Source organism: Giraffa tippelskirchi, chromosome 12 (genome assembly GCF_054371585.1).
Source record: "Giraffa tippelskirchi isolate mGirTip1 chromosome 12, T2T-mGirTip1v1.2.pri, whole genome shotgun sequence".
Classification (NCBI taxonomy): Eukaryota; Metazoa; Chordata; class Mammalia; order Artiodactyla; family Giraffidae; genus Giraffa; species Giraffa tippelskirchi.
The window spans coordinates 136,454,776-136,481,745 of NC_137286.1; the positions used below are offsets into that span (position 1 = coordinate 136,454,776).

Genomic DNA, 26,970 nt, shown 5'->3' on the forward strand with positions numbered 1-26,970 from the left:
CAAAGAGGACACAAATAGATGGAGAAATATACCATGTTCATGGATCGGAAGAACCAATATAGTGAAAATGAGTATACTACCCAAAGCAATCTATAGATTCAGTGCAATCCCTATCAAGCTACCAACAGTATTTTTCACAGAACTATAACAAATAATTTCACAATCTGTATGGAAATACAAAAAACCTCGAATAGCCAAAACAATCTTGAGAAAGAAGAATGGAACTGGAGAAATCAACCTGCCTGACTTCAGACTATACTACAAAGCCACAGTCATCAAGACAGTATGGTCCCAGCACAAAGACAGAAATATTGATCAATGGAACAAAATAGAAAGCCCAGAGATAAATCCACACACCTATGGACACCTTGTCTTTGCCAAAGGAGGCAAGAATATGCAATGGAGAAAAGACAATCTCTTTAACATATGGTGCTGGGAAAACTGGTCAACTTGCCTGTGAAAGAATGAAACTAGAACACTTTCTAACACCATGCACAAAAATAAACTCAAAATAAATGAAAGATCTAAATATAAGACCAGAAACTATGTAACTCCTAGAGGAAAACATAGGCAAAACACTCTCTGACATAAATCACAGAAAGATCCTCTATGACTCACCTCCCAGAGTAATGGAAATAAAAGCAAAAATAAACAAATGGGACCTAGTTAAAAGCTCTTGCACAATGAAGGAAACTATAAACATGGTGAAAAGACAGCCTTCAGAATGGGAGAAATAGTAGCAAACGAAGCAACTGACAAAGAATTAATCTTAAAAATATACAAGCTGCCCTCATGCAGCTCAATATTGGAAAAATAAATGACCCAATCCAAAAATAGGCCAAAGAACTAAACAGACATTTCTCCAAATAAGACATACAGATGGCTAACAAACACATGAAAAGATGCTCAACATCACTCCTTATCAGAGAGGTGCAAACCAAAACCACAACACAGTACCATGTCATGATGGTCCAAATGGCTGCTATCAAAAATTCTACAAACAATAAATGCTGGAGAGTGTATGGAGAAAGGGGAACCCTCTTACACTGTTGGTGGGAATGCAAACTAGTACAACCACTCTGGAGAACAGTGTGGAGATTCCTTAAAAATATGGAAATAGAACTATCATATGACCCAACAATCCCACTGCTGGGCATACACACTGAGGAAACCAAAATTGGAAGAGACACATGTATCCCAATGTTCATCACAGCACTGTTTACAATAGCCAGGACATGGAAGCAACCTATATATCCATCGGCAGATGAATGGATAAGAAAGTTGTGGTACATATACACAATGGAATATTACTCAGCTATTAAAAAGAACACATCTGAATCAGTTCTAATGAGGTGGATGAAACTGGAGCCTATTATACAGAGTGAAGTAAGTCAGAAAGAAAAACATCAATACAGTATATTAATGCATATATATGGAATTTAGAAAGATGGTAACAATGACCCCATATGTGAGACAGCAAAAGAGACACAGATGTAAAGAATAGACTTTTTGTCTTTGTGGGAGAAGGTGAGGGTGGGATAATTTGAGAGAACAGCATTGAAACATATATATTGCCATATGTGAAATAGATGACCAGTTCAAGTTCAATGCATGAAACAGGACACTCAAAGCTGGTGTACTGGGACAACCCAGAGGGATGGCATGGGGAAGGAGGTGAGGGGGTGTTCAGGATGGGGGACACATATATACACGTGGCTGATTCATGTCAGTGTATGGCAAAAATCACCACAATATTTTAAAGTAATTAGCCTCCAATTAAAATAAATAAATTGATTTAAAAAATTAATCAAAACTGACTTTGTCCTTGGGCACTTATAAATTAATGAAAACATTGAATTAAAAATAAGACATGAATATACATACTGGAAAAATCACTCTAACCCAAAAATACACACAGCTAAGATTGAGCCTGTAGGATTATTACTATTTAATAATGTTTAAATAATTTCAATATAGGTACATTGTGCTCAAGGACACTCTACATATTCAGGTACGGTGCTGGGAGGGTCTGGAAAATGCCATAACTTTTCCTTCTTCAAGATTATCCTTCAACTTAAAGCTGGAGCCACCACCGGCTAAACTAAGCCTGAAGGGTCTACAACACACACAAAGAAGAGACCAGAGAAGGCATTTTATTTTTTAAACAAAAGCATCCAACAGATTGCAGTTGTTACCAAATATATGTTACCTATTTTTTAAACCAGTGTTTCTCTTACCGGAGTGACGAAAACCATATCCCAAAGCAGCTTTGCAACAGCAGAAGAAAAATGAGAACTGCCATTCCAGCAAGACACGATATTCCTGTTTCCATCCAGAGCAGGGCGGTCACTGCGACAGTCTGCAGTGGCCCCACCCACAGATAGTGCAAGAACATCGTTACCTTAAAGAAAAAGATAAGCATTCTCAGGATGTTATAAAAAAAAAAAAACAACACCAGTAAGGATACACTATAGAAATAATATGCTTGTAAAGAAGATACAGGAACCAAAACAGAAATGATCACAGTGGGTTTTAAAGCTGCTAAAGCACAAATCCACACATCCACCCCAGATGACGCCATTCTGGGGCAGCACAGGGCCGGCCAGGGAGAACCCAACTAGCAGCACTGGGAGGAAGATCTGAATTTTATCCACAACACAGATGAGCTCAGGGTTTCCCCAAACACTCTTTGTTCCAAAATTCAGCCACCATCTCCCTAGGAGAGCCTATATTATGGTATCTACTACTCTCTCCAGTGATTACTTAAGTACTTACTTCCCTGACAGGCTGTGGCTTTTGGGGGGCAAAAACTAAGTCTAATTTATGCCTGAAACTGAGTAGAAGTCTTACTTCATGTTTGATGAATGAATAATTGAAGGAAAAGTGGTCTAGTGCAGTACAGATCTGACCAACAGCTACAGTGCCCTGAGTAATGTGATCTATTCATAAAGTAAGTGGGGAAAAAAGAGTACAGTGGGACGGTGGAGAGGAGGTTGTGTCTGGCTGAGGACCACCCACTGGGCATTATTCTTCTAAGACTCCCGACACAGCAGGCACTGAACAGGGCGCAGGAGAAAGAACAAGCCCTGCCCACCAGGCCTTCATCATCCAGAGGAGGAGGAAGACAGTCCAGCAATACCAACACCATGTGCCTAGAAGGGCCACACCAGGTGGATCCTAGGGACTCTAACCAAGCTGGGAAAGAACCCTGCTGCCTATTATTAGAAAAACAAAATTCTTATCCACAGGACTACACACATTGTTACATCTAAGTTGCACACAGAAGAAATGAGGGTTGGATAAAAAGGACCCTTGTCTTAGGTCCTCAGCAGAACCCTGGCTGACACCAAACCCTGGCACCTGGCATCCCAATAAGCTAAATCCAGTAAGAAGGATGAGAAATGGAAGAGGATCCCCTCAGGCAGCTCACCTGGTCAAACCTGTTCACGTCGTTGGACAGCAGGTTGACTATCTGGCCTGTGGTGGTCTTCCCCCTGGCCAAGCTACTAAGGCGAAGGGCCTAGTGAGAAAGATACAGAGAATTGGATTGCTAAGGTGATACCAAGTCAGTCTTAGAACATAGCAAAATGGAGTGTGTTTTCATGGGGTCTTGAGCAGTGCTAGGACAAAGAGGGTGACCCTGAAGAGACGATGTACATTTTAAATTATTTCCGGAGATAGAGAACAGGAACAAATTTACCGACCTTGCAGGACTACAAGTCCTGTACACTTTAAAGGGAAGGACAGAAGCTCAAGTTTGTAAGGTAGGAGACGCTTCAGCATCTGAGAAGAAATCATTTATTAGGCCTGTAATTTTGGTCCCCGACCCTCTGTTTTCTGGACTCATTAATTATGCTGTAAAGTGGGGAAAGCCTTAGCTGTTCAGACATATTTTAAGGAACTAAGTATAAACCAAGTATGTTTCTGTTAATATTAAAAATTAGCAAATTAAAAAAAAAAAGAGGGTAACCTCTTTCATCTCCTCAATGTGGTGGCAGCCCCACCCATAAGAACAGAAAAGGGAGGAGCAGGAGGTAGAAGGAAAATCCCCCATCCTGTTTCTCAATGAACTTGAACCTGCCTGAAGGGTAAGGGAATGTTGATTTAGACTTAAGAACAAACCAAAATAAATTTGAGCCAAACTAGATGAGAGTGGAAAGGCTGCCATAAAGAAATTCGAGGACTTGAACGGACTATAAATCTGGAATCGATTATTAATTCTGTGTGTGACCTCATTTAAACACTTTGGGCTTAGTTTATTCATTCTGAAATGAGTGAGTATAATGTTCAAAACACTGTTCCTGTGAGGAACCTCTGTTTTTAATGCCAGTCTGCTGACTTTATAAAACACACAGCCTCTGCTGTACAATTCCTTTATTTGTTAAGAAAAATGCCCTAGAGATCTGAGGAACCTGAACAGACACCATGAACTGCTTCAAAGACCACCAATTGGATCCAAACAGAGTCTCATGGTTCATAAAACTATTTCATTTAGTCCTCAGGTTAAACAGAAAAATCAGTGATAAAGTGGGAATGTAAAACAACGTAGCTGCCATAGAAGAGAGTATGGCAGTTCCTCAAAAAACTAAACACAAAATTAGCATATAATACAGCAACTCCACTTCTGGGAATGTACTCAAAAGAACTGAATGTATGAACTTGAACAGATATTTATACATTTGTCTTTAGAGCAGCAATGATCACAATAGCCAAAAGGTAGAAACAACCTAAATGTTCACTAACAGATGAATGGATACAGACAATGCTGTATATACCTATAATGGAATATTATTCACCTGTAAAATGGAATTAAATTCTGACACCTGCTCCACCATCAATGAACCCTTAAGACATTGTGCTACATGACATAAACAAGACACAAAATGACAAATATTTTACAATTCCACTTACATGGGACACCAAGTCAAATTCAAAGACTGAAGTAGAATGGTAATGGCTGATAGGGGTGGGGGTGGGGTGGCTGGAGATTTAGTGTTTATTGGATGCAGAGGATCACTTCGGGAAGATGAAATTCTGGAGATGAAGAGCAGTGTTGTTTCCTCAACAATCCTAATGTCACTAAATTGTTGTTTCATCACTAAGTCATGTCCAACTCTTTGCAATGCCATGGACTGCAGCACACCAGTCTCCTCAGCCCTCCACTATCTCCTGAAGTTTGCTCAAATTCATGTCCATTGAGTCAGTGAAGGTATCTAAACATCTCATCTTCTGCCACCCCTGTCTCCTCTCGCCTTCAGTCTTTCCCAACATCAGGGTCTGTTCCAATGAGTCAGCTCTTCATGTCACTAATGTCACTAAACAATGTCCCCCAAATTAGTTAAAATTGTAAATTTCATGTTGTGCATATTTTATAATAATTTTTAAAAATCAATGACCAAAAGCCAAAAGTAACTTTACCAAATTTGTAGAAATGACAAATCATTTTATTTATGACACATCCCACAAGATCATTCAAAGTTCAGCTAAAAAGAGCCTAAAAATTTCCCAAAGGTGACATTCCAAAGTGTTAGTGGGAAGAGGAAGAAAAACAGGTGGACAATGGCTCACCTGTGCAGCAAAGAGTGAGCTTTGACTGAACCATGACCTCACACCTAACTGAAGGTTTTCACAGTGCTGCTGCTGCTGCTGCTAAGTTGCTTCAGTCGTGTCCGACTCTGTGTGACCCCACAGACAGCAGCCCACCAGGCTCCCCCTGTCCCTGGGATTCTCCAGGCAAGAACACTGGAGTGGGTTGCCATTTCCTTCTCCAATGCATGAAAGTGAAGTCGCTCAGTCGTGTCCGACTCTGAGCGACCCCACGGACTGCAGCCTACCAGGCTCCTCCATCCATGGGATTTTCCAGGCAAGAGTACTGGAGTGGGCTGCCATTGCCTTCTTCTTTCACAGTGCAGTTCTGGTGAAATTTCACACATACTTATGGAAGCTAAGCATGATCTAGAAAGACAAACATCTAGCTAACTTGTGGAGAAATCTGAGTACTCATCTCCTAAAGAGTGAAAGGTGCAAGAGAATAACAAATATATGATGGAGGACAATGAAGAACCCTAGCTAGCGTGTCCAGTCACCACTGCCATTTCCATGTCACCCAGGAGGAAACCAGCTCTTGTGGAAACACACACAGTGAGATGCCAGGGGTCCTGGGTTCATACAGCGCTGAGATTAACAAGACTCTGCTCAAGGAAAGATGAGGAGAAGACACTTTACATTTTGCCAAGAAAAACATTCCCAAGAAACAGAAGATCTAGATAAGCAGCATGTAGTAAAAGAAGCGATAATCTCAATTTAAATTGTTTGGTTTTAGCTTTTGATTAGGATTTTATCTTTAAATAAAAATTATATGCATTCACGTGGACAACATGTTTGTTAAAAATATACATTGGGAAATGATTTCTGTAGTAAAACCAATTAACATAGTCACACTTTATGTAGTTACCATTTTGTGTGTCTCCTGAGAACACTTAGGGCTTCCCTTGCGGCTCAGCTGATAAAGAATATGCCTGCAATGCAGGAGACCTGGGTATGATCCCTGGGTTGGGAAGATCCCCTGGAGAAGGAAAGGCTACCCACTCCAGTATTCTGGCCTGGAGAATTCCATGAACTACACAGTCCATGGGGTCACAAAGAGTCGGACACGACTGAGTGACTTTCACTTTCACACTTCCACTTGAGAGCACTTCAGATCTACTCTCGCAGAAAAATTCAAGTGTATAATACAACAAGGATTTTTTAAAGCAAATAACCGAGGGGAACAAGATACTGAGAAACAAGTTTACACAGAGCCCATCAACAGTTGACATCGTGTATCTGTGGCAATTTCTTCGTAAAGACACCTGAAATCCTAATTCCTTTTACACTAGCTAAGATAAGGGTAAGCTATGAAATAGTTATGTGGCATTTCTCAATATAAAAATCACTGAACACATCAAATCAGGTCTTATTAAAACTTCTATAACGCATACTCAAGACAAAAAGGAAATATAGTATTATGAAGATAACTTGAAAGAATAGCAACAGATTCTCTCCCAAATTACTAAATACAATGGAAATTTCAAGTTTTATCCAAAATATCCAATTATTTTCTTTAATACCAATAAAACAATTGTAACTATAGCATATAGCATATAGTGAGTCTGTATTTAGCCTGAATTATATTTATATTTTTCTTTAGTTAACACAATTGTACTGCATGTGATTAAATGGGCCATTGAAAAATATAATCATTCCCTTTCTCAAATCCATTCTGTTCTCCAAGATTTAATTTTATGGATACAATCCTGAAGTTCACTTTTAAATACAGCTTTGAAGGTTTTAATGAACAACAACAAAATTTCCAGAAATACCACTACGAGAATTGGGCATGAAAACATTGAAAACCAATGGGATACCTTTGATACTTTAATTTTTTAATTAGATTTCATTACAGATTTAGTGGATATTACGTGGCTAAAAGTCATAAAAGATAGCCCTGATCCAATCTCAGTAGAAAACTTTTTATTATATATTGGAAAGGTTTGCTTAAACAGCAACAAAAAAAACTTGACTTGGAGCAAATAGCAAGCTTCTCCAGTAAAGTATAAATGATCCCAGTTACAAAATTTTTAGTTTACAGAGAACTTTCCCTAAATGTTCCTGATGCTTCAGGGAAGGTACACACTGTGGAACCAAGCGACACTCACCTTGCGGTAGATCATATGACACACGGCTACTCTCAGCCTCATCCCCACACGCTGAACGTGATAGAAGTACCAGTGGTGCAGAACGGCCCACACGAGCATGCAGGCGCTCAGCCCCGCCGCGTAGCCATAGGCTTCGTGTGAAGCGGCAGAATCAGTGAGATTGGAGTTTTCAACATAATTAATCATTTCCCCCAAAAATGTGGGCTGAACTACTCTGGTGCCTTCCTAAGAGGAAAAAAGGCTTAATTAGAAATGCAAGCTCTACCAGTTTTCTTAACACAAGCTTTACTTTTACCATTAGCATATTAAAAGGGCATTTTTGGCAAAACACTACATGCCTGATTCATCTGCAAAGAAAATATCTATCTCCTATTAGACAAGCAGACAATAGTTTTAACCTTAAGCCAAAATTTTACATTCAAAGACAACGAAACCTTAGTACTTTGTGCTCACTCACTCTAGAAGCTCAATAAATACCACAACCAGTACTTTAGAATGCATTTGGCAAAATACCAAGTGATTCTTAGGGTGCTGGCGTTAAGTCGCTTCAGTCACGTCCAACTCTTTGTGACCCTGTGGACTGTAGCCCACCAGGCTCCTCTGCCCATGGGATTTCCCAGGCAAGAATACTGGAGTGGGTTGCCATTTCCTTCTTCAGGGGATCTTCCTCACCCAGGATTCGAACCCATGTCTCTTTATGACTCTTGCATTGGCAGGCGGGTTCTTTATCACTAGCACCAAAAGAAGGGTAAGAAATTTGCTTCCGTATGAACAAGCTCTGCTGGCAGCCCATCCCTGTCCCCCTGTTCTTTCAACATCTCAGTCTAACAGAAAGTCAAAATGGTTCATGTATGGGAGACACACTCTTATCACCTTCTTAAAAATCTTTATGGAACTGAGACACTGGGAGAAACGCATTCACTTGTACCCACCCCAAACTTCACGCATAGTACAACAAGAAAACAGAGCCCAGATTCTGTTGGAGCATCACAAAGAAACCGGCTGGGGAGGTTCTCAGGGTTTCAGCCCCAAGGGACGCTGTGTCAATGTGTCTCTACCCTCTAGAAGCTGGGATACTCCTTGGAATCAAGCTAGAAAACAATTTTCGTCCATGGTTTGCCATCAGCCACTTATTGAAGGTGCTGGTTTGGAAGAAATGTTACCAATCATCTCTTCCCTAAGGCAAAAGTTAAAATCCTAAACCAGTGAGGTGGGGGACACTGAGGCTTCTCCCCTGAGTAAGACTTAGGGAAAGCAATTTTCTTTCCCAAAACTAAAGGTAGAAAACTACAATACTTGCTCACCCTGCCAAATGGCCACTCCACCCCACAACCTACTTCTTCCCTCTGGTCACCCCTTGAAGGCCCTCTTCTCTCTCATCAAAGAAAACCAAACACTCAACACAAATCCAAGCATCAAAAGTAAACATCATGACCCTCAACATCATTTCCTCCACAGACTTCTCAAAAGACAAAATGTCAAAACTTCGGAAATCTTTCAGGAACTTGACTTTGGAGCAAGCTTTTCCTTCTAAGCAATCCTTGCTTATTAACACAGACAGGATAAACAACTGACAGGTTTTCCTTGATAGCGCTCTCTGTCTGTCTGAAGTTGAGGAAAGATTATGCAAGAGGAAGAGAAGGAGAATCCCAAACAACAAACACAAACAAAACTAAAAAACATTTTCTGCTCAATCAACTAGTGCCTGATGAGAATATATAGAGAAAGTTGTCCCCATTCCTCAAATGGATGTAACATTAAACTCTAACACTCCTGTCTTGTTCTGCACACATGCACCCACACATTCACAGGCTGCACCAACTGCCTCACCTTCCACAAGGTAACAGAAGGCTTCATCTACTATAGAGAAGAGATCACTGTTAAGCTAAAGGATTATGAGTAGGATGATCAGATCAGAGTAAGAGGATCTATTCTCAAGAACACAAAGGTTCACTGTTACATTTCCAGCAAGCCCTATCATTTACCCGTAGAGGCTCTAAGAGCTTATGAGAGAGCCCCTCACATTGCACACTGTAAAACAGACTTTGTATAGACTTCACTGAGATAGAAATATGGAGGCTCACACAGAGAAACAAGAATGTCAGCCCAGGCATGGCTGAGGGCAGTCCAGTGCTGCAGCCTGAAAACCTGGGGCTCTTCACCAGAAGCCAGCACTAACACCTGCCATCCCAAAAGGCCCTAAAACTTATGATTTTCTTTGGGAACCATGTTGCCTGTTACTCAGCTCTCCTTTTGACCCTGATACCATTCTAATTATAACAGAAATAAGAGCAACCTCATCCCCTAAAGAGAATACTGATAGATGCGACAAATTCACCAAAAAGCAGTACAAAATAAAGGCACCTCATTATCATCTGATTGGATTTTTTCTGCAGAGAGACAGTCTTTAATAACCCAGTTGAACAAACAGCCTTATTAAGGAGTAATGCCATGGACTTCCGTGGTGGTCCAGTGGTTAAGAATCTGCCTGCAAATGCAGGGGACACAGGTTCCATCTCTGGTCAGGGCAGATCCCACATGCCGTGGAGCAACTAAGCCTGTGCACCACAACTACTGAGCCCACGCGTGCTGACTACTGGAGCCATCACACCTAGAGCCTGTGCTCTGCAACAGGAGAAGCCACTGCAGTGAGAAGCCTGCGCACTGTAACTAGAGAAATGTTCTTGCTCAGCAGTGAAGACCCAGTGCAGTCAAAATTAATTTTTTTAAAAAAAGAGTAATGCCAGAGGTGAAAGACAGGGAAGGCTGGCATGCTGCAGTCCCTAGGGTAGCAGACACCGACACAACTGAGCGACTGAACAACAAATGCCAGTCCTGGCTCAGAGCTTCCACTCCTCTGTCTGCTCTTTTTTAAAATCTTATTTATTTGTTTGTTTATTTTTGACTCTGCTGGGTCTTCGTTGACACACACGGGCATCTCCTTGCTGTGTGGGCCTTCTCTCACTGTGGTGAGTGAGGACTACTCTTTAGTTGTGGTGGTCATGCTTCTGGTTTCGCTGGCTTCTCTTATTGCAGAGCAGGGGCTCTAGAGCATGCAGGCTTCAGTAGTTGCACCAAGTGGGCTCCGTAGTTGCAGTTGATGGGTCCCGAGGCTTATGGGATCTTAGTTCCTGGACCAGGGATCAAACCCATGTCCACTGCACTGGCAGGAAAATTCTTAACCACTGACCACTAGGCAAGTCCCTCCTCTGTCTGTTCTTGATCCTAATCCTCAACAAGTGAGAAATAAAACAATTGAGAAAATGTTCATTAGCAAACTTGAAACTAACCAAATGAAAACCTTCTGGATAGCAGGAATAAGATCAAAAATTGCTCCCATAAAGCTTTCATCTTTGACACCAACCTATAACCCAGTGAATATCCTCTCCACAAAACAACTGGGAACATAGTTCTTATTCCTTCACAAGAATTCTGCATAACTGTGAAACCATGAAAGTCTTTTAAAACAGTCCAATATAATACCACAATAATCATTTCAAAGTTCTACAAGAGTCTCAGAGTCTTTGAGGCAGTCATTTCTTGGTGGAGTCCTTGTTAGTCAACATCCTGAAAGCAGCTGACATTCAGGCTCACCTCTTGCTTCTTAGGGGAACTTCTCACAGGGTTAGATGCTAGAATCTCCCCAGTCGGTATAGTTTCACCACTTCAGTTCAGTTCAGTCGCTCAGTCGTGTCTGACTCTTTGCGACCCCATGAACCGCAGCACGCCAGGCCTCCCTGTCCATCACCAACTCCCGGAGTCCACCGAAACCCATGACCATTGAGTCGGTGATGCCATCCAACCATCTCATATCCTGTCGTCCCCTTCTCCTCCTGCCCTCAATCTTTCCCAGCATCAGGGAATGAGTCAGCTTTTCCAATGAGTCAGCTCTTCACATCAGGTGGCCAAAGTATTGGAGTTTCAGCTTCAACATCAGTCCTTCCAATGAACACCCAGGACTGATCTCCTTTAGGATGGACTGGTTGGATCTCCTTGCAGTCCAAGGGACTCTCAAGAATCTTCTCCAACACCACAGTTCAAAAGTATCAATTCTTCTGTGCTTAGCCTTCTTTATAGTCCAACTCTCACATCCATACATGACTACTGGAAAAACCATAGCCTTGACTAGACAGACCTTTGTTGACAAAGTAATGTCTCTGCTTTTTAATATGCTGTCTAGGTTGGTCATAACTTTCCTTCCAAGGAGTAAGTGTCTTTTAATTTCATGGCTGCAATCACCACCTGCAATGATTTTGGAGCCCAGAAAAAGAAAGTCAGCCACTGTTTCCGCTGTTTCCCCATCTATTTGCCATAAGGTGATGGGACCAGATGTCATGATCTTAGTTTCGCCACTACATTTCCACAAATAATTGAATTGTTTCTTGCCCAATTCCACCATCTCCAAGAAAAACTGAGTAACTCCCTGAGATGGCTTAAGCCACCACCTTAAATACCATCTCCAGCTAAAGAAAGGTTGGCAGGGACAAATATGAGAAGTTAATAGGAAAAGCAGCTAAAATTAAAATGGCTAGGTTTGTTATGAAGATTTAAGTATTCTCCATTGACAAGATTCTTCTGTGATTTAGAGACATCCTTCTCTTTTTGATACTGGGAGGAAGACAGCTTTACAAGTGGATATTTCCTTCATCAATGTAAATGTCTCTCACAGAAGGGTAACTTCTGCTCTGTCTTTAGAGTTTCTCCCGTGTCTATTTCTCAAAAAAAATAATCAGCTAAAAATAGTCTTTGTGCCAAAAATGTACATTCTGAGGTGACACTTTCTGCTACCCTTCAATCCTATTCATTGTTTGTAGTTTTGAAATATTTGTAAACATCTACAGAAAAAAAAAAAAAAAAACAACTCTGTAGGAAGCAGGTGAGAGAGGAGCACAGAGCTGTTGTCAGAAAAACATCTCCTCTTGACTCTGAGTCTCAGTGGAGGCCGTGGGAGGAGAGGAGGCCTCAGGAGAGAATGCAGAGAACACTGGCCTGGGAGTCCGAACACTGGGCTTCAGAAACAGGTCGGCCACCTGCGAGTCATATGACCCTAAGCCCATGATATGCCCACCTGCCCTCCAGGTCTTTGTTTACCTCGAGGAACGTATTGTTTAATCTCTACGTGTTTGTGTTTCTTAGTTTTTTTTTTTCTTGTAATTGATATCGAGTCTCATAGCATTGTGGTCAGAGAAAATGCTTAAATTTACTGAGGTTTGATTTGTGACACAAGATGTGGCCTATCCTGGAGAATGTTCCATGTGCACCTGAGAAGAAGGTGTATTCTTCTACATTTGGATAGCATGTCCTTAAGATATCAATGAGATCCATCTCATCTAATGTATCATTTAAGACTTGTGTTTCCTTATTAATTTTCTGTTTTGATGATCCGTCCATTGATGTGAGTGTGAGTGGGGGGTTAAAGTCTCCTACTATGATTGTGTTACTGTCAGCTTCTCCTATTATGTCTGTTAGCATTTGTCTTATGTATTGAGGTGCTCCCATGTTGGGTGCACAGATATTTACAATTGTCATGTCTTCCTCTCGGATTGACCCCTTGATCATTATGTAGTAACTTTCCTTATCTCTTGTAATCTTCTTTAAGGCCTATTTTGTCTGATATGAGGATTGCTACTTCAGCTTTCTTTTGCTTTAAATATATACTGATATTCCCTTCTGGCCTGCAGAGTTTCTGCTGAAAGATCAGCTGTTAAGAGTATGGGGTTTCCCTGGTACCTTACTTCCTGCTTCTCCCTTGCTGCTTTTAATCTTTCTTTGTGTTTACTCTGTGTTAGTTTGATTAATAGGTGTCTTGGCATGTTTCTCCTTGGATTTATCCTGTATGGGACTCTCTGTGCCTCTTGGACTTGATTGTTTCCTTTCCCATGTTCAGGAAATTTTCAACTATAATCTCTTCAAAAATTTTTTCATATCCTTTTTCTCTTCTTCTTCTGGGATCCCTATAATTCGAATGTTGGTGCATTTGATATTGTCCTAGAGGTCTCTGAGACTATCCTCAGTTCTTTTCATTCTTTTTACTTTATTCTGCTCTTCAGAAGTTATTTCCATTATTTTATCTTCCAGGTCACAGATTCTTTCTTCTGCTTCAGATATTGATTCCTTCTATTTTTAATTTCAGTATTTGTGTTGCTTGTCTCTGTATGTTTATTCTTCAATTCTTCTAGGTCTTTGTTAATTGATTCTTGCATTTTCTCCATTTTGTTTTCAAGTTTTTTGATCATCTTTATTATCATTATTCTGAATTCTGTTTCAGGTAGTTAGCCCATTTCCTCTTCATTTATTTAGACTTCTGTTTTTTCTAGTTTGTTCCTTCATTTGTGTAGTATATTTCTGCCTTTTCATTTCTTTTTTTTTAACTTATTGTGTTTGAGGTTTTCTTTTTCCAGGCTTCAAGGTTGAATTCTTTCTTCCTTTTGTTCTCTGCCCTCCTAAGATTGGTCCAGTGGTTTGTGTAAACTTCATATAGGGTGAGATTTGTGCTGAGTTTTTGTTTGTTTTTCCTCTGATGGGCAAGGCTGAGTGAGGTGGTAATCCTGTCTGCTGATGACTGTGTTTGTGTGTTTGTTTTGTTTGTTGTTTAGATGAGGTGTCCTGCACAGGGTGCTACTGGTGGTTGGGTGATGCTGGATCTTTATTCAAGTGGTTTCCTTTGTGTGAGTTCTCACTATTTGATACTCCCTAGGGTTAGTTCTCTGGTTGTCTAGGGTCTTGGAGTCAGTGCACCCACACCAAAGGCTCAGGGCCTGCTCTCGAGTTTTGCATGGGTCTATATATTCTTTTCCACTTATCAGGTACTCCTGCCCACTCTCAGCTGGTGTTTTGCATGCACTTCTGTGTCTAAAGGTGTATTCCTGATGTATCCATGGAGAGACATGTACTCCAGGTCCATCTACTCCTCCGCCATCTTGTTCTCCACTACTAGTACTTTTAATACTACAGAAGATGAGCCCCCACATTTACTAGGTCCTCAACTTCCTACTTCTCTGCCATGACTGCCCAACAACCAACCTCCTGAAAGATGGGCCAGGGCTCTACCAGATGCACTTTATGCAGCCCCAAGCCTGGCCTTCCTAGATCCCCAGCAGGCAGTATTACTGGGGCTGGACAACTTTGAAATCAACACTCCACCCTGCCCTCACAAGGCACTGCAGTATCTCAGTGGTCAATGCCCTCTCAAAGGTGGCACTCCACCCCACATACCTGTCCCCACTCTCTGACACAATGGTCAACCCAACTTTGTCATCAAGGACTCCATCTCCCAGGACCACTCAGCCACCTGTGAGCTGACAGATTCTCTGGTCTCTCCAATTGTGTGGGGCAGACTTCATCTACGCTGCTGCCTGCTGCCCACAGTGCCCTTTGGTACAACACAGCCTTTAAACAAGAGTCACACACCCCAACTCTAAACCACCTGGCCCACCCACTTTATCCCCAACACAATGGACTGATGACAACTCACCACCTTCTCTACCCCTTTCACAACACTTGCATCTCTTCCATCCCTCCTGCTCTCATACACTCACAGGCCACCCATGTCCCTACAGCAGCACTAAGGGACCACTGAGAGCACAAGCCACCCAAGTGGGTCTGCAGCAGACCTTGAGCAGGCTCAGCCAGAATAGGTGGGCTGATGGCACTGTGTCCCCAGGTTGGAACTCTCTGGGGTATCTTGACCCAGGATCTTCGGGGTCATGAAGGTCACTGACCTCACTGCTTTCTGTCTCAGGTTTTCTTTTTTTTTCAGTTAGTTTATTTTCTATTTTTTAACTTTACAATATTGTATTTGTTTTGCCATACATTGATATGAATCCACCATGGGTGTACATGTTTTCCCCTTCCAGAACCCCTCTTCCACCTCCCTCCCCATCCATCCCTCCGGGTCATCCCAGTGCACCAGCCCCGAGCACCCTGTATCATGCATCTCAGGTTTTCTATTGCACATCCCCTCCTACACCTTCTGCCAATGCCAGGCTACCAGGATCCCCTTTCAAGCAGGAAACCACCCCCACATCCAGGGACAGAAACCAGCATGGATGGTGCATAGAGTTTCTGCAATTCAGTGATGAAGCTGGAGATCCTCATCACAGGGAGCTCTAGCCTGGGTGACCCAGCCTACAGGGAAGGAGGCAGCCCAGGGAAGGGTGTTCTCTTGGGAGCTCTGGTAGCTCCAGCCCAGATGCAGGGCCATGGGTTCTGTTTCAGAGGAAGGGGAGAGGTGACTATCCCTTCTTGGGAACGCATTTATCAGATGTGAATTGGGCAATTTAACAATTACTTGCTGAGTACCTGTAAAATGTCTTATGTTATCCGGGCTCTGGTCCAAGTTTGCTTCCTCCAAACCACATTTCTTGAGTTTGTAGGATATTCTTTTGGTCAAGGGTCACTTTCAGCATTTATGTCATTTACTGAGCACCAATAATATCCTAATATGGTATAAAATGTCTTTTACACCATACTAGGTATATGGTATAAAATGTCTTTCCCTTCCACAGCACTATGTTTTAATCCATTAAAAGGAAAATAGTTAATCCCTGGAGGTCCAGTCCTTTAAGCATCTGTCCATTCTAAAGATAAACACAACTGCTGGGCTACATCATGATTTCTAGACATTTTACCCTCTGATCTTAAACTACTGGTCTCTCTTCCCACAGGTCCCGTCCATCTCAGTACTGACCTGCATATAGTAAAAAGCAATGCACAGTATATAAAAGCTTTTACCTCAAGAAGTATAAAAATTCCCAAAACTAAATGGGATTTCCAGTGACACTTTATGATTGCTTTCATTAAAGAAGGCTCCCGTGCATCTTTCTCAGCTCTCAAAACTTCTTGATCCCAGTACCTGTGATGAGAAACCAAGTACAGTAAAAACCACTACAATATTGTAAAGTAATTAGCCTCCAACTAAAATAAATAAATTAAAAAATAAAATAAAATAACAACGTGTCCACCAGACAAAACAGGGAGGTGGCAGAGTAGAGGATAAGCCTTTATTACAGGGCACTCTGTGGCTGCCCCATAAATGCTGGCTAATTGCTCACTGGGTACCTGAAAGATGAGCGGTGCAGACCCTGAAGGACCAGAAAAACAGGCCTTGAGGGGAAAGTCTCAGTCTCAGGAAACAAGTTCCTGCCAGGCCTTTGCTGGACTCACAGGGTCATGAGCAGCTCAGGAGGGCAGACACCCTCCTCCAGGGGCCCCACCTCCAGGGACAGAGTTCGGCCTCCAGGGTCATGGCTGTAGGTTCTCTCCACTTCCACAAAGGCACAGAGAATACAGGCTCCCCAGCCTCCAAAGTGTGTTAAGCCCAGGGTCAGCCTGAGGGGGGTGAGTGTGCCGTGTCAGGGGAAGGAGGATCTGGAGGACACAGAGGAAGGCAAAGCTCCCCCCAACCCAACTTTAGCCACACGTGGAAATTCTCAGTCTTCCTCCCCTTCTCCCTGCTGCCTGTGCTCACCCTTGTAGTTCTTCTCCAAGGTGCTGGGAGCGATCTTCCGGAAGCACGGAGTACATGTCATCTTCTTCTAATCTTCGTTTGTGACCCATTTTAAACAAGGGGTTTAGCCACCTGTTAAAAATTAACAGAAATGGAGAGTCACAGATATACAAATCACACATATCTGTCTAATTAAGTCCTAATTCATGAGCTTTGTAAAAAAAACAAAAAGAAGAAAGAAAGAAAGAAATGGAAGAGGAAGAATCAATATAGTGAAAATGAGTATACTACCCAAAGCAATCTACAGATTCAGCACAATCCTTATTAAACTACCAATGGTATTTTTCACAGAACTAGAACAAATAATTTCACAATATGTATGGAAACACAAAAGACCTCAAATAACCAAATCAATTTTGAGAAAGAAGAATGGAACTGGAGGAATCAACCTGCCTGACTTCAGACTACACTACAAAGCTACAGTCATCAAGACAGTATGGTACTGGCCCAAAGACAGAAATATAGATCAATGGAACAAAATAGAAAGAAAGCCCAGAGATAAATCCATGTATCTATGGACACTTCATCTTTGACAAAGGAGGCAAAAACATACAATAGAGAAAAGACAGTCTCTTCAACAAGTGGTGCTAGGAAAACTGGTACTGCTACTGCTGCTAAGTCGCTTCAGTCGTGTCCGACTCTGTGCGACCCCATAGACAGCAGCCCACCAGGCTCTGCCGTCCCTGGGATTCTCCAGGCAAGAATACTGGAGTGGGTTGCCATTTCCTTCTCCAAGGAAAACTGGTAAACTACATGTAAAAGAATGAAAGCAGAACACTATCGAACACCATACATAAAAATAAACTCAAAATGAATTAAAGACCTAAATGCAAGACCAGAAAGTATAAAATTCTTAGAGGAAAACAGACAGACTCTCTTCAACATAAATCACAGCAAGATCCTCTATGACCCACCTCCCAGAGTAACGGAAATAAAAACAAAAATAAACAAAAAGGACCTAATTAAACTTAAAAATTTTTGCACAACAAAGTTAACTTTAAGCAAGGTGAAAAGACAGCCTTCAGAATGGGATAAAATAATAGCAAACAAAACAACTGACAAAGAATCTCCAAAATATACAAGCAGCTCAAGAGCCAGACATGACTGAGTGACTTCACTGTCACGCATTGGAGAAGGAAATGGCAACCCACTCCAGTGTTCTTGCCTGGAGAATCCCAGGGATGGGAGAGCCTGGTGGGCCGCCGTCTATGGGGTCGCACAGAGTGGGACACAACTGAAGCGACTTAGCAGCAGCAGCAGCAGCAGCATGCAGCTCAATATCAGAAAAACTAACAACCCAATCAAAAGGTGAGCAAAAGACCTAAACAGACATTTCTCCAAAGAAGATATACAGATGGTTAATAAACACATGAAAAGATGCTCAACATTACTCACTGTTAGAGAAAGACAAATCAAAACCACAATGAGGTATCACCTCACACTGGTCAGAATGGCCATCATCAAAAAAGTCTACAAACAATAAATGCTGGAGAGGGTATGGAGAAAAGGGAACTTTCTTACACTGTTGGTGGGAATGCAAACTGGTACAGCCACTATTGTTGGAGAATAGTGTAGAGATTCCTTTAAAAACTGGAAACAGAACTGCCATATGAACTAGCAAATGCCACTGGTGGGCATACACTTCAAGGAAACCAGAACTGAAAGAGACACATGTACCCCAATGTTCATTGCAACACTATTTACAATAGCTAGGACATGGAAGCCACCTAGATCTCCATCGGCAGATGAGTGGATAAGGAAGTTGTGTTACATATATACAATGGAATATTACTCAGCTATTTAAAAGAACACATCTGAATCAGTTCTAATGAGGTGGATGAAACTGGAGCCCATTATACAGAGTGAAGTAAGTCAGAAACAGAAAGCCAAATACTGTATATTAACACATATATATGGAATTTAGAAAGATGGTACCAATAATCATACATGCTGGGCAGCAAGGGAGACACAGATGTAAAGAACGGACTTTTGGACTCAGTGGGAAAAGGCAAAGGTGGGATGATTTGAGAGAATAGCATTGAAACATGTATATTACCATATGTAAAATACATGGGAGTGCAAATTCGATGCATGAAACAGGGCACCCAAAGCCAGTGCTCTGGGACAACCCAGAGGGATAGGGTGGGAAGAGAAGTGGGAGGTGGGTTCAGGATCGGGGGGACACATGTATACCTGTGGCCAATTCATGTTGATGTATGGCAAAAATCATCATAATATTGTAAAGTAATTATCCTCCTAAAATAAATTAATTTAAAAAATAATTAGATATGTTTACACACACATACATATGTATACGCCCTAATTCTATACAATGAGAGGCCCTGAAAGTAATGACATACTGGTAGCAAAGAGCATTCCAGTCCTTAGATCTTGGGGTTCTGTTTTTTTAACATACACAATTACATTTCCTTTCTTGTGGTGAGATGTTTTAAGGTCTAATCTCTTAGCAGCTTGCAAGTATGTATAGAGTATTATTAACTATAGTCGCCACACCAGACGTTACATCCCCATAGCTTATTTATTTTATAACTGGAAGTTTGTGCCTTTTGGCCCCCTTCACCCAGATCTTAACTTTCTGATACCCTTCTTCCCTAAAAGGAACCAAGGCTCCTCATTGAAGAAATGGCTGTTTCCAAGGTTGGGGCAGTTTATGTAAGCAGCTGATAATTAGCTTTTTTGATTGTAATATAAATTGCAGACATTAAGCTTTGGAGACATCCATGTCAAAGACAGCCACCTCCAATGAACACGTGCCAGCTACACAACTAGATAAAGAGCCAGGCCACCCCACCCCTGAAGTTCCCGCTTGTAGAAAGCCCTGGTTGACCTGATAACAGACCATCTTGCTGACTGCTTGCTTCTCCCTTCTCACACTTTATTTCCCGCTCTTGTGTTTTAAATTCACCAATAGTGAACCTTCAAAATCCTAGATACCCCACCCTCAACCCCCAAAAGGCAGAACCCCAAGTCCAGACTTACTCATGTGCCCTCTCTCTATCCAGGACCTGGCTGTGTCACCCCAGGTGAGTCCGGTACCCTCGACAACATGTGAGTGAGTAATACACCTCAGCATTTCAAAGTCCCCTGATGGTTGTTGCTGACACATGTCTCACAATCATAAGAACCACAAGAGCCAGTCCAGCCACAACATTGGCTCCAAAAGGAGAATTTCTGTGGGGGCTGCTCATAACTAGTATGAGCCCTGAAGAGCAGAGCCCCAGGCAATCCCGGAAAAAGTCTCATGGTCTACATGCTGAGATCAACAGGCAGAGAAAGTCCAAGATGGGACAACTTGCACCGTAAAATAAGGAAGCCCTGAAAGAACCATGAGGATGTGTAGAAAGGACAGAGAAGCCGGGTTGAATGGCTTTTGCTAGACGAATCAGGGATACATTGAGAATCAAAACAAATAAATGGCAATGAACCACAACAGATTAAATAATAAAAGGATCCATGAATCAGTACTGCTACATAAACAGGAGAGAGGAACGCTCTTGCAAACAGACGCAAACAAACGTAAGGGGAGCAGTGGAGTCAGAAAATTATCAATGGAATTTAAAACCAGTGGGTGAAAGTTTGATGTGGAAGATGATAGTTACATAATCTCAAATTCTCTCTCTGCAAATTATTACAAAGGGAAAAAAAACAGTAACTGTACAGAGGATACCCCCCAAACCCTGTTCAAATCCATTATGCATTATTTAAATGATAATAAAATACAGAGATAGCCCAAAGATTAACACCATTTCCCTGACCTTGCCAGGGTAAGGAAATTTTCAAGGTCAGACAATAATAACCAGTGAAAGCAGAGATCACACTTCTTTTATTCCATATTCCAAGGACAGTATGTGTAGAGAGGTGATGCTCAAGAATTATTTATTGAATGTATGAATGTCCATGAATCATTAAAGAAGCAATAAGAGAGACTGAGCTTCAGCTTTTACAAACTCTGGTAGGTTGGCACCTCCAAAGAACCCCAATCCAGGAGACAGAAGACTGGATCCTAATCCCAACAGTGGCACTGAGGACCCAGGGCCTCAACTGTGCCCCATCCTCCACTTCTCCACTCCAGGTCAGCATCTCAGTGACCCTTAATATATCTTACTATGTCTCAATTTCCTTCCAAAACAAAAGTATACGTCTGTGAGCTTTACCACTAAACAGGTTTGAAACATGTTAGGCCATTTATCCTACAGTCATTCCCCACAGAAAACACTCAGGGAATTAGCACTACATGCCGAGATGATGACACTCTTTCCCTACACTAGTGCAGGATGAAAAGAGTTCTGGAAATTGTTTGCAAAATAACGTGAATGTACTTAACAATGCTAAACCATATGCTTAAAAAGGGTCAAGATGGTAAATTTTATGTTGTGTGCATTTTTCCACAATTCAAAAAAATGCAATGAGAAAAAAAAAATTGCACATGATATGCCTCAGTTGGAAATCTTCCTGTGTTAGAGTCTAGACTTTGTCACTTTCTGGTTGTATGACCACGAACTAACAACATACCGTCTCAGTATTGGCCCCTGGAAACTGAGGGGAACATGTGGAGATAACACCTCCCAAGGCTGCTGAGGTGTCAGCGGAGAGGACAGTGTTGCTCTGAACAGGACAACATCCCACCAGACAAAGAGCAGCCACCACCACGACAGAGCTCCTGAGTAATCCCACTGGGCCCCAGCAGAAAACCTCTGATAATTTCGATAGATGCGGTTGCAATGGCAGAGACTGACAGGAAGAACAAAGACTCTGCTGTTTTCCTGGCAAGGACTCAGCCAGTGAAGAGCCATGGACTCTTTGTTTAACAGACCTGCCAACTTCTTTTCCCCTCTATAACAACGATCTCTTTCCCTTGCCCTTTGAGGACTTGCACGTAGCTCTCCACAGTTGTAAACATTGAACTACAATTCTCCGCTGATCCCATAAGCCCATCTTTGCCAGAGAAATGTCTGATACCCTATTTGTTTCATATCAACAGAGAGGAAGGGGGTTAACATGATCAGGGGACCTCTGGAAGACTCAGAAAGGCAACTTACCCCCTTGACACATCTGAATGGACTCTAATTGACACCTCTCAGGGTGATGAGGTAGGATGATCAAGATCCAAAAAAATAAAGAAAAAACTACAAGCGATAAATTTGTTAGGCAGTTTAGTTTTCCACAAGGATACACCACACCTCTAGGATGTTCTACATCTTGCTTGAGGCTTTAGTTATTGTATAAAATTACCAAAACTCATCAAACTAAATGCTTACAGGGAATAGATCAAGGCCAGAGAAAGAGCCCTGCAGAGGTCACCTAGCCTCAATCTACAACATGGGGATCTCTGACTGTTAATGAAGAACACGTGGTATTCTGAAAATGGTGCAAAGAATCCTAGTTTGAAATTAAACATTTCTGTGCATTCACAATCATTAGTTACTGAGGGCCTAACAGCACCAACCTCCCTAAACCATCTCAACAATCAACTAGTTCACATCCCGCCCCCCCCATGTCATCAGCTTCTCTGATCAGAGTCTCTGGAGAGTCTGACTTGACACCGGTGGCAGTTTCCACATCCACACTCACTTTGCAAGGAGACAGTTCACTGATTGAGACATGGCCAGTGTCAGCGTAACCATTCCCTGATGGGCCAAGTGAATCTAATCCAAGACCCTGCTCCACCCTCATCTCTGGGGACGGGTCCTGCACCAGCCCCCAACCTGCTGGCTTCTGGGGGAAAGAAATGCAGAGCACACCTCAAGGCTGCAGAGCAGGGCAGCGGGGACATTGCCAGGGAGAGTCTCAGCAGACTGGACATGGTTCAAAAATTGTGCCACTGATTTCCAGTAATGGGAAAAAGGAAGAATCATTCAGTAAACCATGACAGGAATACAGGCTGTTTCGAAAAATGGGGTCTATCTTATGCCAAATACTAAAAAAAAAAAAAAAAATTCCGGTTGTCTTTATTGTTAGAAATTAAATAAGAAAAGAGAGCCAAAATAGAATGCTTACAGAGATTTAGAGGATGCTAGGATTTTAAAAAGACATTACAAAAGCAATAGGAGAAACCAAAAAGAAAAGTTCAATATAATTAATTATATCTAATTTAAAACCTCTAAAGAACAAATGAAAATCTGAACAAGAATTATATGCATTATTGCAAATTATTCAAATATAAAAATGCCTCCTGGGAAAAAATGTCTACCAAGAGACAATTCAAAGACAGACAAATAGTCAATAGACATAACGTTCCCACTCTAAAAATCAAATAAATTCTTATTAAAACTGATATTGGACTTCCTTGATTGTCCAGTAGTTAAGAATCCATCTGGTAATGCAGGCGACACAGGGTTGATTCCTGGTCCAGGCAGAGTCCACATGGCACGGGGCAACTAAGCCCATGAGCCACAAGTATTGAAGCCCCTCGCCCTGGAGCCTGTGCTCCGTACCAGGAGAAGCCACCTCGATGAGAAGCCCATTTGCCACAACCAGAGAGTAGCCACCGGTCACCACACAACTAGAGAAAAGCACGAGAGCAACAATGATGACCCAGCGTGGACAACAACAAATAAATACCTGTTTGATATCTTTAACCTCAGGCCTATAAAAAATGTAATTCAAGTATTCACAAACAGCAATGAAATAAGCACACAAGCAGGTTTTAAGCAGGCACACCTGATGGAACAGAAACCAGCTTTCACCAGTTATTCTAAGAAACAGCCAAATTATCAGTAAGTGTACGTGGCTAATAGAAACAAACTTTTATTCATTTCTTCTTCTTCTGTAGTTTTAATTTTATTACAGAAATAAAAAAGCATATATTATATTCTAAAATCCACAATAATTACATATAGCCATAATGCATGCCTTCTCTTTGACCCTAAGTCCCACCTGTGCTGTGAAAACACTGAAACTCCAGTGAGGTCATTTGTATAAAGACAATAAGCTAGTTACTGACATCATTTGCAAGTTTAGAAAGCAGGTGAAATATGAGAAGAAAAGCAAACACCCAATGAGAAGATGAAAACTCAGTTTTTCTCTAAAAGGCGGACTTTGCCTCTGGGCAGCACTTCCTGCCTGGGTTCATGTCAGCTTTCCCCAGGGCAGTGAGTGGGGAATACCAGGAAATCACGAGGGTGCCTCAGACTTTACGTTCAGGCTGGAAATTGTGATCAACAACTAACTTCACAAAGTCTGGACCCCTTTTAAAAGTTAACATTGAAGTAGTAATTCCAGTGGAAGGGGTGGCTGAAAGCAGAAGCCAGTCTCGACCTTCCATCAGAATCACCTGGAGCTTGTTTAACCCCCACCCCCAGAATTTCTAACTTTACAGTTGGTCTAGAGAGAGCTCGCGGGGGATTTGCATTTCCAACAAACTCCCAGGATGAGCAGGTCTGAGAGCTATACTCTGAGAACAGCTGCCCTAAGGCTTGATTATAGAGATGTTTCACGTGCATGGACAGAGAGGCCTGGCGTGCTGCAATTCATGGGGTCGCAGAGCGTCGGACACGACTGAGCGACTGAACTGAACTCACGTGCATCATCTCCAACAGCAAGAACTTTAAGAACTTTCCTTGAGAGACTCCTGCCAATAAGATCAAAGGTGTTTAGAATCAGCTTCTCTGTGCATTTACAAACAAGTACACAAACAGAACCTACTCGATACAGCAGTTACATACACAGGGAGCCAGACTGCCTGGTTTGGGATCCAACTCTTTCACTTTCTAGCTGTATGCTGGTAAACAACTCACTCAACCTCTCTGCTTCAGCAATTTCGAGTGTGAAATAAGAGGTAATAGCTTCTCTCCTTCCAGCAGGAAAACTGGAAGTGGGTGTCTACCAAAATCAATGAGAAGTCTTTATCTTCCCATTTCCACACACACATTTTGAAAATCCACAGACAGAAGATGCCTGGAGGGTTGCTTGTCCTGTCTTAAGCAGGTGTTTGACTATTTGAGTATTATTTAGAGTAACCACATCCACATTCCTTCTTCTAAGCCCCTCTTTCCTTAAGGGCCACCAAATCGCCAAGAGATGTAGCTACACACTGAATATACCACCATCAGAACAAGCATAGAAACTCTCATTCCCTGGGGATCCCTTAGGCTGCCCCATAAAAGAAGTATCAGAATTTGTGGGAAAGATGAATGGGTTAGGTTCCAGAAACAAAAGACCTAATAATCACCCAAGTCCAAAGGTTCAGGCCTGCCTAGTTAGTAGTCTCAGCTATTAGATGAAGACTTCAGGTAAGAGCTTCAGCTCTCTGCAGCGTTTTTCATTGGTGTTTCCTCCCAGCTCAGAGACCCTTCAGTGGTTTCAGGACCAAAGGACTCATGGGCAGGACCACCTGCATCAAGACCATGCACTGCTTCTCTGAAGGCTAAAGGTCTGCATAAGACCCCACAGGTTTCAGGGACCACATCCCCGGGGTTTGGTCCTCAAAAGTGGAAGTGGAGATACTCACAATAGGGAAAGGGGCTGGTCAAATACATACTCCAGTCCTGGCTCTGTGTCCTGGGCCAAAGCAAAACGTGTTCAAGAATAGTGTCCCCATTTATTACATTAAAAACAAGTGGTTTTACACACATGAAACTTGTCACAAATAGACACCAGGAAATGCAGTGATAGATGTACAAGGAGAGAGGGAGGGAGGGAGAGAGACATTGTCATAGACACAGTGACAAGGGAGCGCGGTGCAGGTGGAACTCAGCTGTCACGTAAGGAATATGGGCAAAGTGGGGACGTTCTTAGAAGATAACAACGGTGCAGGGCACTAATTGGATAAAGAAAGCTGTTCATAAACTGCTTGCTTAGGGGAAAAACAAGGGTGCCATTTTAGTTCAGAACTGCGAATTCCTGAGCGGTACTAGGGAAGCCGGCTAAGGATGGAGTGTGGGTGGGGGGTATTGGGTGGGGAGGGGGGAGGGATGTGGTCCAGTCCTTCTCCCGCTTGGCGGGAGACTTCCCTTGGGCAGCCTGGGTTCTCAGCTTCCCTGCCTCCCGCTTTGCCCGCTTCCCATCCTACTAGGGCCTTAGGAGTTTGGCGGCGGGGCAGCGAGCTACAAGGCAGGGCGCCCCACCACGAGTTCCCTCACCCGGGCTCTGTTCCCCTCGCCAGACGCCAGGGACCACGTGGCCCCACGGGCTACAAGCAGCCAGGTGCCCAGAGCGGCAGCGGAAAGCGCTCCCTGGCCCCGACCATCCCCCTCCTCTGTCCCCAAAAGCGCCAGCGGCGGCGTCAAGAACCCGCCTCACGGCGGCGGGGGTGTCACAGCCCAGGCGGGGGCTCACCAGAAGAACAGGCGTGAGCAGAAGTTCGCGTCCTGCAGCGGGTTGGGCTTCCCCATCTTGCCGACAGGGGCGGCCGCGGGCCGGAGTCGCGCTGCTCTGGCGGCGGAGCTGCTCCTGGAGGCGCCGACCAGGAGGCTGGAGGCTCAGACACAGCGCGGTCCTCTCTTAGGGGGACAGAACCACCTGCTTCAGGAAGAGGAGCACCGGGGGGCGGCCCGGCCCTGACCTCCTGTGGCCGCCCGCTCCGCGCCTCTGCCCCTGGGGCCTGGAGTCGGGAGCGGTGGGGGCAGCAGGATCAAGGGGCGGCCAGGCGGGCTCCGCCGGGGGCCACGCAGGTGCGAGGCGAGGCTGCGGGTGTGAGGCTGCAGGCGCACTTGATGTAGCCAGTTCGGGAAACTGGGGCACACAAGGCACCGGACAGAGGCGCCTACGTTTGGGCACCGGGCTGCAAATTCTACCAAAGGGCGC

The 26,970-nt window shown here is 43.0% G+C and overlaps 1 protein-coding gene across 1 annotated transcript in view; it reads right to left on the reverse strand.

Moving 5' to 3' along the window:
* LOC145530192 (ATP-binding cassette sub-family C member 4-like) overlaps positions 1-26,555 on the reverse strand; it is a 165,098-nt gene extending 138,543 nt beyond the window's left edge. The window contains exons 1-6 of the mRNA XM_081551115.1: positions 26,503-26,555; positions 17,167-17,277; positions 16,431-16,551; positions 7,698-7,922; positions 3,431-3,520; positions 2,238-2,401 (exon numbers count right to left, since the gene is read on the reverse strand). Of these exons, the coding sequence (XP_081407241.1) occupies positions 2,238-2,401; positions 3,431-3,520; positions 7,698-7,922; positions 16,431-16,551; positions 17,167-17,255 (689 nt within the window). The 5' untranslated portion in view covers positions 17,256-17,277; positions 26,503-26,555. The remainder of the gene's footprint in view (positions 1-2,237; positions 2,402-3,430; positions 3,521-7,697; positions 7,923-16,430; positions 16,552-17,166; positions 17,278-26,502) is intronic.
* Positions 26,556-26,970: the final 415 nt, after the last annotated feature.